Source organism: Triticum urartu, chromosome 5, assembly GCF_003073215.2.
Source record: "Triticum urartu cultivar G1812 chromosome 5, Tu2.1, whole genome shotgun sequence".
NCBI lineage: Eukaryota > Viridiplantae > Streptophyta > Magnoliopsida > Poales > Poaceae > Triticum > Triticum urartu.
In genome coordinates this window covers 557,264,223-557,274,908 of record NC_053026.1, presented here as the reverse complement: position 1 = coordinate 557,274,908, position 10,686 = coordinate 557,264,223, and the positions used below count along the sequence as shown (strand labels likewise).

Sequence of the window (10,686 nt, the reverse complement as noted above, 5' to 3'; positions counted from 1 at the left end):
CTATGTTAAGAGGATCTAGTTCCGTCAATTCCAATGTGGTTGATCATCCTCTTGGACCAGCTACTAATCATTGTCTAAGTAAGTTATTGCTTCACCAACTAGCTAATTAATGTGATCCTTGCCTGGGCTGATTTCTTCTTATGCTCCTCGGTCCATGGGGTATGGAGCAACCGTTTCCAATTGCTGTTCCATCCTAAGGGCAAGTTCTTATGCGTTACTCACTCATGCGCCTATGGAAACACCACTAACCAATCGACTTTCATGTGTTAAGCATGCCGCCGGCGTTCATCCTGAGCCTGGATCGAACTCTACTTCAGTGCACTTGTAAATGATAAGGCGGACAGATTTGGCTGAGCTTGAAACATCACATCAAAGGTTTCAATTTCGTTATTCGATGTACCCACTGGGAAAAGTATTGACGGCTGAACCTTTTACATGAGATGGGACTAGTTGCGGAATCAAGAGCAGATGTACGCCGTTCACTCCACAACGTCTCATGCGTACATTATTTTGCTTTACTTGTAACAAACATTCCTCGTAGTTTTGTGGCCGGAGCCCACATCTACCTGAAGTACTTTGCAAAGAGAGATCTGGAGATCGCCAAGGCATCACCCGTGGCTTTCACAGGGTACAGCTCCTTCCCGGACTGCCATTCGTTAGAGTACGAGATCCAATCTCGCCTCCATTCCTCCAGTTGAAAACTCCGGTTCTCTTGGAGGCTTCTCGATAACCGGGTGAAGTATTTAGATGCCCTTGGATGGTAGTAGCTCTTCAGAAGCCCACTCCAGAATTTATTGGCTGGCGACGAGGATATTTTGAAAAACAAAAAGGTCTGTATAGTTAGCAATGCAGGGGTGGACTTCCAAAGTATAGTACTATGATCTACTCAGTATTACCGTAGTCATGGAGTTTGCTCTGCTCGGTCTTTGTGTCGTCGTACCACATTGTCACCTGTGTTCTAGCATTCCACTCGTACTGATAAAATAGTTTGATTCAGTGCACGATAAGAGAAAAAGATTGATCCAGGATCCAGCTGCTACATGAAGTGTGCGAAAGAGACCCACCTGCTTCCTTTCGTCTTCGGTCATAGCAAGGCTTTTTGCAGTTTCCAACCAAGGGCCCAGCAGGAAATTGTCATCAGAAGCTAGTAGCGTCTCGATATCCATGATGAGTTCGAGGAATTTCTTTGTGTGGAAGTTTAAACCACTTGAATCCCTCTTTTGGTAAGAATCCATAGCATCAAGGTACACTTTATTTGCTAATTTTGACAGTGACTGCCTTGTCAAATCAACGAGGTCGTACCTGCGATGAGCGTTACCATTAATAAGCAGTAGAGAATCATAACCAGAAGTGTAACATTTTTTGGGGGTATTTAAGAGTATATTCATACTTTTGTGTGTGGTCACCCTATTTTTGTCGAAGCTTCACTTTGACTAAGCTGTACAATGATAGCACCCTGCCTATCTGCCCCCCTTTTTTTGCCTCTTCGTCAGGAGTACTCCACATACATACCTACAGTGGCGGAGACAGGAGGGACCAGCAGGGCCCCCACCCCCTGCCCTCTCTAACATCAGGTATTTGCTGCTAGTTTGCTTATGAACAGTGTATAATTGGTGGTTGGTTGCTGCTCAAGGTTTGGCCCTCCCCAACCTGTTTTAACATCACTTGGCTCCCCCTGATCCCATCTTTCTGGCTCCGCCACTGCATAACTAGGGCAGCAAGCATGCCACCTACAAGCGAGTCCCACTTTTCAGCCATTTTCCCTTCTATTCCAAACTTGGCATATGTGAGCTGACCACTTACTTTTTTTTAACCAGAACTACTGACTTCACTTGTGCCCTGATCATTTGACATGATTGAAATTAACTAACGTGTGGACGTAAGCAGCTGTGAAAAACATGTAGGAGATCAAATAGGCAGGAAAACCTTCTTTGTCCACTTGCCAGTGACCCTCCTAGGAACTAACTAAATTGTACCCCTATTTCCAGCTAAAGAAAAACCTATGTTTCTTTCATGCATATAGTTGGTGTGATTTACATAAATCAGAATGAACGGGTGAAACACCACAACATCTAATTCTCAAAAGAGTCGGTATTTTAGAAACCACCAGTTCATTTTTCGGGAATAGAACCGACAATGGCTCAAAATTTTATAAGCTGACACAAGAAGTTTAAAGGATGCATGCCACAAGAAAGAGGATGCATGACATCCAAATGCTTGAAGAACCAATGCTTACGACGAGACATACCTATATGTGAGACTTTCTGAAAGACCATTTCCTGCTTTAAGAAATAGTTCAAGGGATTTGACGGCCTCCTCCGTAGAATACCATAGATGCGGTTGTGGTAGGCTTGCAGAGACCTCGCCTAAGAACCTCGGATGTTTCCTCACATGTGAGATAATTTTTCGTTTGGAATACTGGGAACTGAAAGAACTTGGACTGATGTCTGGAAATTCAACTATGTAGTCTTTATTATGATCCTGCAATGAACATATGAAAAGGATACATGAATATGTCAGCAAGCATTGCACGACTGCAATAAAGTTGCATCTGTATGAAATCAAACCGCAATTCCATCTGTGCAATTGTATATCGTATGGTACAGAATTGCCCAAGCTTTCTGTATTTCGACATTTGATTGGCCATATCGCCTATAGGAGTATGATTTTAACCAATCCTGGAAGATAAAGACATAGATTAGATGGTAATCAACCTATCAAAACAAATGCGGTGGTCAAGAACTTCAGCAAATGGAAAATATAGACAGAATCAAAGCAGCAACCCGAGCAAAGCCATAGCAAGATTGTAAAATAAAAAAAACATAGACACTGCCACACTGATCTGTACAAAAGTTTGTACCTCATTCAGCCTGAAGTTAACACGACCAAATAAACGATTTCTACCAAAGAATAACTATCAATTAAAATTATAAGTTGATACTCTTTAAACTTCTTTTATAACACCAATTGTCAACATTGATCTTGTCGATAAGAAAATATCAGTTAATCCAAAGGTCTTACTGAAAATGCAGGACAACATAAAGAAAGCCATATCAGAAGCAACCTTTAGACCAGATTAGTTAAAATTTAATCTTTTGAGTTAGAAACCTTATGAATTAAAGCACAGGCTCACATTAACCCTCTATGAAGTTAAAAACTTCTTCTAGTTTGATGGCATAGGAGTAAACCATAATCCGTTACACACCAGAGACCAGACGCATTTGTAATGTGTACCTCAACTTCGACCTTTTGACTACGGAATGCCATTTCAGACATAAGCTCATAAACAACTGGATTATGCTCTATTCCCTCCATGCACATGCCAACACCAACCTAAATAAGAGGAAGGATTAAATGCAAGTACCCCATTAGATCTTTTTAACTGCTTCTGTAGGGAAAGGCAAAGGAGACCCTTGCTGTTAGTAAATTTACATAAGGAATGAAAGTAAAATGAACCATTGTTGAATTGTAGCTTCTACGTGCATCAATAGGGCCAGATGAAATTGAATCTAGTACTCCATACATTTCAATATTACCACCAAAATTGTGTAGCATGCACCTAATTTAAGAAATGATCATTAGTTAACTACTTAACTTCGTTGGCACAATGGATAACTAGTATTTTTAATACTAATAGTGTATGTAAGAACATAAAAAGTTTGAGAACTGGAGAGAGAGGACATACCAGATGTATGGTACACCATAGAACTGGGAGGACGTTTGCCATATGGGCTTGACATCAGCAAATAAATCAAGGACCATCATCTTACCAATTGGGACAGAATGAAGTAGTGCCTGCAAGGCAAAAGAAGCAAGATTTACCCGCATCTAAATGATACGCAGCAGCTTTACTTATAGTCTTATAGAAGCTCACATGCTGGTGTATTTTCCCATGTGATATATATGTCCCTATTATTATGAGTAAAATACACCAGCGGTCCTAAAAGTATTCCAAGTGTGCCATCTAGGTCCTAAAAGTCGTTGAGTCGTGCACTGAGGCTCCTAAACACATCTGACCAGGCCACATGGCCCATTGACTGATGCCACGTACACTGAATTGCTACATGGGGCAAACTGACCGAGCTATGAATATATCAAAATTGCCACGTACACTGAATTGCTACATGGGGAAAACGACCGAGCTATGAATATATCAAAGACCCTGAATACTGTAACTCTGTTTTGATATATTCATAGCTCGGTCAGTTTGCCCCATGTGGCAATTCAGTGTACGTGGCATCAGTCAAAGGACCATGTTGCCTAGTCAGATATGTTTAGGAGCCGCAGTGCACGACTCAACGACTTTTAAGACCTGGGTGTTCGTTTTCAAACTTTTGGACCTAGATGGCACACTTCGAATACTTTTAGGACCGCTGGTGTATTTTACTCTATTACTATTTACATGATTCTTGTACTTTGCTTTTATTTGAACTTAAATGTATGACTTTTCTGCTACAAGTTAAAACTAAGGTTGCATTAACCTTTACTTTACAAGTAACCTCATTTCTGTTGGTGCTCAAGATACAAAAAGAAAGAAGCAAAAATAAGAACTCACTTTCATCTGAGACTCCTTCCAGAAAGCTGCGTCCGAGTAAAATAGCCAACCCTGAACGAAGGAAAGGAGCTTTAGAGATTATATTACTCTTTAAATTTGCCAACCGTGCTCATGAAAATCATGTCTGCTGTAAAATATAAACCGTGGCTTGGAGTAAGTGGCTTTTCACTGATCAATCACAGGGCAGAATTTCACGTTATCTTTTCTTATTTTTTTACAAACAAGGTCAGGAGACCGTATGAGTATGAGTAATTCCTATACTTATCTCCACCCTATGGTGTGGATAACAAACTTAGCTAAGTAATAAGGGAAAGTAATAACAAAAATATATGCTAAGGTAAGTATGGAAAGAGAAAGGAAGATGAGGCTAATTGGTTGCTTCCCAATCTTGCGGTGTGGAGCGTCTGTACGACTGGCCCAAAAGGCGTCAGTAACACCCAATTGACACAAAATACTACTCCCTCCGTCCCAAAATAAGTGTCGTGGCTTTATTTAAAATTTGAATAGGACTGGCCCCAAAAGGCGTCAGTAACACCCAATTGACACAAAATACTAGTACTCCCTCCGATCCAAATTAATTGACGCAGCCTCTGTACAATGTGTAGAGGACACTGTATAGAGGCTGCGTCAATTAATTCGGATCTGAGGGAATACTATATTATGGACTTGTTGTTGTTATACAAAATACATAATCTTTTATACTTTTGGGTGTCAAAGAAGAGTAAAGCAGCATACCTGCATTAACCACACTGCATCCTTGTTACCTCTTGACATTGCTTGATAGATAGCAGAACCAAGTGATGAAATATATGCCGGTTCATTTGTCGGTGGTGTATTCTCATTGAATGTGTCACTGAAAGAAATAACTTTGACTGTAAAGCATGCAAAATGGACTTGCTCAGTTGCTCTATAAACTACAAAGCCAAAGCAGTGCAGCGAGCAATGAACATCGATGCCATAAATAAACAGAATGCCAAACAAGTGGACATGTTAACAAATTTCAGACATAATGCACCAGTAATGATTATGTTCTTGGACTAACTGATGGTAAAATGCTGCAAGTTTTAATCTCTAAATGTTATGCCCTGAAAAGTAAATGGAGGGAGTAGTATATTGTATTCAAACTGTGTAATCCAACAAGTAATAACACAGAGCATTAATGCAACACACTGATGCAATATTGTTGAGGACCAGATTAGTATGAGTTACCAATTATAGATGCTGGTGATGTCACCATATTCTGCATGTATCCAAAAAAGATGAAAGACAAATTAGAACCAAGTATAGGTTATGAAAACATACATAAAAAAATCGGTTTGATTAGTTATTCAGCAAGTTTATGAAGCTATTCGGGGGGTTCGGGGGGGGGGGGGGGGGGGGGGGGGGGGGACAGTTGCATGAAATTGGACCAAATCAAGTCCAGTTTCTATCCACCAATAGAAATGCAGACCTTTCATTTGTTGCTTGATAAAAGCCTGTCCCACATCAATAAACAATGCATCTGAAGGATCAAGAATATAAGTGCAGCACCACCTAGGATTACCATCAACTGTGTTCCTGAAGCAAAGAATATGTAAATATCAGCATCCAAGGGTTGAAGTAGAAAAATCTTCATTCCGGCAATCCATGTCAAATAAGTTTGTTTACTGAAATTGTAGTCAACTGATATTTTATTTTTATTCCTAACAACAACAGAGCCTTTCAGTCCCAAACAAGTTGGGGTAGGCTAGAGTTGAAACCCATAAAATGTTAGACACAAATACTGCCAGCTCATGTTGATTTGATAGTTCTAGTCTTCTAGACCTTTAGGCTAGCGCGAAGAAACCTGCAAAAGGAAAACTAGTTTGAAGAAGTTCTTTGTTTCGGGAGTTGTGAAGAAGTTGAATCTGATTTTGCCCTTCTATTGCACCAATAAGGATATTGGCCATATAATCCCAAGCTATCCATTAAGCAAAGTTGGCCCTTAAATAACTATCTCATGGGCAACTATGTTTGTAGCCCCATATGGTAACTAAGTAAAATGGCAAGTTGATAAGTATTACAAGTTAAAAAACCTGAAGGTCTGAAACTTCTTTATCTGTCTCGGATGTTCCAATAATACTCCCTCCAATCCAAAAGAAGTGTCCTGGCTTTAGTTCAAATTTGAACTATTTGAACTAAAGCCACGATACTTTTTTCGGATCACAGGGAGTACTTAACACTCGAATACTTTGCAAAAGACATCATGAATGCATGGGCACCAAAGCTGGGCTTCTGGCTCCAACGTAACAATAGATATTTTTTGAGCGATACAAAGGTTAGCCATAAAGATGAAATTCTAGTAACTTCAGTCTTCAGTCTTATACTGAGCACAAAATTCCCGAAAATATCAGCAGAAATGGCACATGACAGTATATTACCATTCACCGAGTCTAGTTATGCTGGCAGATGGAAACAATTTTTTACACGCGACTGGTACATTTCCTGAGAATGATGGCAGAACTGAAAAATGGAATACACTGTAAGTATACAACCTGAATCAAATATTTAGGGAGTTATATTAACAATTTACCAATAGTATAATATACTCAAGAACACATGACTTTAAAATTAGAAGTAGATGGCAATAATATTAACAAATGAGAAAACTTTAATGATAGAAGGAAAACCAGGCTCTGATGGCATATGTCAGGTTTAACTAGCAGAAATTTAATAGAGAAAAAAACAGAAATTTTGATTTCTGGACTGTAAAAGAACATACCTGGGACCATTCCAAGCTCAATCATACGAGACAATATTTTCTTCTGCAGTGCCAATTGTTGATCTAACCAATTTTGTGAAAGTGGCCCACCCCATCTACAATTTTTTTTAAACATATGATTATATTGTCGAATGATTCCCGTGTACAAATAATCACATTTAGCATTTCAGGTGTTACTGCAAGAATACCAACATAGTGTTCGAGGCAACTGTGTAAACCTACAATATAGTCAAAATGCTTTTGAAGGCAAAATATACAGCAATTGTTTGTCATCTGGAAATATTTACACAAAAGGAAAATATTCCAGTACAAAGAAAATCTTTTTCTAGTATTCATTCAGGATTATCTAATTTAATAACATGAAGAGGAACTAAAGATCTAAACAATGACCAGTACGATATTGATTCCAGAATGATGACGCCAAGCCGGTTGCCCGAAGAAAATACACCAGGCAAATAACTCCGGTATGAGCTAATCACCAAAATGCTAAAACAGAGGCAATGTATCCTTATTTATTTGTAATGCTGTGATATTTATCTAGCAACTATTTGCCAATTAAGTCGTCTTCAATAAATTTAATTTTAACTTACGCATGCAAGTTCCCCATTCTAGCCCAAGCAAGGAAAGCTGGTCCACCAAAAAAATCATCTAAATCTCTGTCGGTGACGTTAAAGCTCTGGAATGGAATTCAATAATTAAGAAGTGATCAATCAACAAAAAAGTTCAAAAGTAAAATACAAATCACATCATAAGTAATTCCACTATGACATGGAGGGAAAACTAAGAACAGTGGAACATCTAACAAAATATAACTTTTGGGTTTGTCATGTTTGAAGATTTCAAACTGGTCAGCAACCATACAAGTTGTGTTGAGTAATTACAATATATATATATTGTTCTATTGTTTCCACAAAAGTTTATGCAAAATTGTAAATGAAAGATAAGAATGTGGGCAATCATCACGCTACTATGCCCATTCCCAAATAGAGTGCAGACACTAAGTCAAGGTAAATGATTATCCAGTCTATTATTCTACTGCAGGAGCATTCAACTCTAATCTTCCCCAGTGTAAATTGCATTTGTAATTCTGTATTGTAGAACTGCTGTTCACATGCAAAAAAAGCCAGGTCCTGTCTATTGGACTGAGCCAGCCCAAACTGATCAATTTACTGAATAAATCGGGTGAGAACTGGGCCCAGTAAGGAAGCCAGAATGAAGATGGGCTTTAAATTGGTCCAGCTTTGGCTCACTTTTAATCATATGTTGCTTCAGCAAAATTATTCTAAGAGTTCTCAGCCAGAGGACTAGTTGAATCATGTTGCAAAACTACGCTCCAATTTTTGACAAAACATTTCAGAGTTAAAGATGTTCATCGCTCTACCTTAAAAACCTTTTGCCAAACAGCTTCCTGTCCAGTAAACGCTAAAGGCAAGTTAATTCCTTGAAGTGCCATCCAGTCAATTTCTTTCTCCCATCTTCTCCAATCCCACCACACAAAGGAGTCTACAGGAATTTTATCAGGAAAAGAACATTGGAATCCATGCAAAGAATAGAACGGCAAGATTTCAGGAATATTTCTAAATTAAAAGAATGTGTGTACAGGGCAAAATGTACATCTATAAAATGGGAAGAGTTAACGAACTAAAACTTATTAGGACATAATTGTACAAGACCAAACAATTCCTCATGTGTGTTTACATCAGCAGATAGATTTATATTGCTTTCGTGTCAAAACAAACAGCCATGATAGTAAAAACTGAACGGTGCATTTACTTTCTAGTACTCCTAAATGATCAAGGAATCCATATGGCACCAAGGGAATCATTTTTTGGAGCGCAATAGGTGATGAGAGATATTAGCAAATCAACATGAGAGGTGTATTTACAATGAAGGACTTGAACCAGGAGTTCAAGACATTAGTAACTACGAGCGAAACAGAGACAACGAGAGCTGGAAAAAAAACTAAACCACGAAAAAACTCACAGCTGGAAGTGACGACATTCTGATAGTAATTCCACGGAACAGGGCGCTCAACCTTGACAGCCGTTTCCTTCACTCGTGGCAGAGACCCAGGCGAAGGGACTGACGCCAGTTGTGCACCACCAGTCTTATCCCAAGAAATGTGCACCCCACACCAGTATTTGAGGTACCAATGGAGTCCAGATGCAAGCTCAACAGCAGTGTTACCCTGGATCCTGCACATCATGAAGAGGTGAGTGCATTTGCCTTTATTTTTATTTGCAATGGAAACATCAGAAATTTGTACTCTTGGTAACTTGCATGCTAGCGAATTTTCACTCTGTTCATCTCTCCATGCTCAACTGAAGAACCGGGAGTCGAACACAATGATTTGCTTTTCGAGGGAAACGCCTTCAATTTTTAACACTGCTTGATCAGGCATATAATTGCTATTTCCAAACTCATCAGCATATATAAGGTGGAGATCACTTGAACACAATGCTAGACAATCACAGCAACTAATTAGTACTAGTAACTAGCTACACTTTTCTCTAAAGTTAGACCACAGAGCAGGCAATGGTTCTGTGCACACAAAATAAGGGAGAGAAGCATACAGAATCTCTGCACCGCCCTTGCTCGAGCCATCAACATTGCTTATCCTGAAGCAGCTCGAGTCGCCACAGACGCCGCCCTGGAGCAATGAAAGCAAAACAATCACTGATTCTGTCCGAGCAATACTGCTAGTGGCAGTGTCACAGTGAGGTGAAATATCCGGAGTTGACGTGCTCCAACCTTGGGGTCGATCTGGAACCGGAAGCTGAGCGCGTGGGAGGGGAGGAGCCGGCGGAGCACCCCGGCGGCAGCCCTCTCTTGCGTGGCCGGCGACGCGGCCCTGCGGCCGGCCGCCGCGCGGAGCGCCTCCAACGAGGCGGGGCCTGCCGCTGCCGCCGCAGCCGGCGGCGACGGGAGGAGAAGGAGAAGCAGGAGTAAGGGGAGCAAAGGGGGAGACGGCGGCGGTCTCATGGCGAATCCGGCCAGTGGCTCCGGCTCGGTTCTTTGGTCTTCGCAGCTGCAGGCGTGAGGCATCTCCGATGACGACGATTGCATCAACGCGACGACGAATTATTAAGTTTTGATAATGGAGTGGGGCGGCAATCTGGACCTTCTGCCCAACAGCAGTGGAGGTTTGCATTTTCTTTAGCATGTTTTGTTAGTCCCTAAAAAAAACTGCTTTTGGAGCTCGGCCTACATGGAGGCCGTTTTTTAAAAATTCAAAATTCAACAGAATTCATATTTTACATTTCAAAAAAATATACAGACATACGAGGAGGCACAAGATCCGGAATACTATTCATCCCAAAAGTCCATGAATTTGTTCTTTTTGCACATACCTCATCTCAAGGTATTTCATTCTAAAATTTTACACACATAT

The 10,686-nt window shown here is 40.3% G+C and overlaps 1 protein-coding gene across 3 annotated transcripts; it reads right to left on the bottom strand.

The window, feature by feature from the left end:
- Nucleotides 1–351: 351 nt before the first annotated feature.
- Nucleotides 352–10,425, bottom strand: LOC125510678 (alpha-N-acetylglucosaminidase-like). 3 transcript variants are annotated; one of them, XM_048675927.1, is made up of 19 exons: nt 10,047–10,419; nt 9,869–9,945; nt 9,279–9,490; nt 8,677–8,798; nt 7,886–7,971; nt 7,296–7,390; nt 6,955–7,036; nt 6,006–6,112; nt 5,765–5,795; nt 5,291–5,408; nt 4,556–4,606; nt 3,686–3,795; nt 3,433–3,559; nt 3,235–3,333; nt 2,568–2,678; nt 2,249–2,481; nt 1,065–1,302; nt 897–975; nt 352–798 (listed from the first exon to the last, which is right to left on the bottom strand). In XM_048675927.1, the coding sequence occupies exons 1-19, from the start codon at nt 10,359–10,361 to the stop codon at nt 563–565; spliced, it is 2,529 nt and encodes an 842-aa protein (XP_048531884.1). In that variant the 5' UTR covers nt 10,362–10,419; the 3' UTR covers nt 352–562. The 3 variants fall into 3 exon arrangements, 2 of the variants coding, with proteins under 2 accessions (XP_048531884.1, XP_048531885.1); XM_048675928.1 differs by having other exon boundaries at nt 3,457–3,559; nt 10,047–10,418; XR_007284696.1 differs by lacking the exons at nt 352–798; nt 897–975 and adding exons at nt 1,391–1,730; nt 1,804–1,839 and having other exon boundaries at nt 1,224–1,302; nt 10,047–10,425.
- Between the last annotated feature and the right edge of the window lie 261 nt (nt 10,426–10,686).

Excerpts from the sequence above, each read along its gene's own strand:
- LOC125510678 (XM_048675927.1), bottom strand. The coding sequence starts at position 10,361 with ATGCAATCGTCGTCATCGGAGATGCCTCACGCCTGCAGCTGCGAAGAC. Across the intron at positions 3,334-3,432 it reads ATTTTACTTTCATTCCTTAT|GTTGGTGTTGGCATGTGCAT; the intron begins GTAAATTTACTA and ends CCTCTTATTTAG. Across the intron at positions 1,303-2,248 it reads TCAGAAAGTCTCACATATAG|GTACGACCTCGTTGATTTGA; the intron begins GTATGTCTCGTC and ends CGCTCATCGCAG.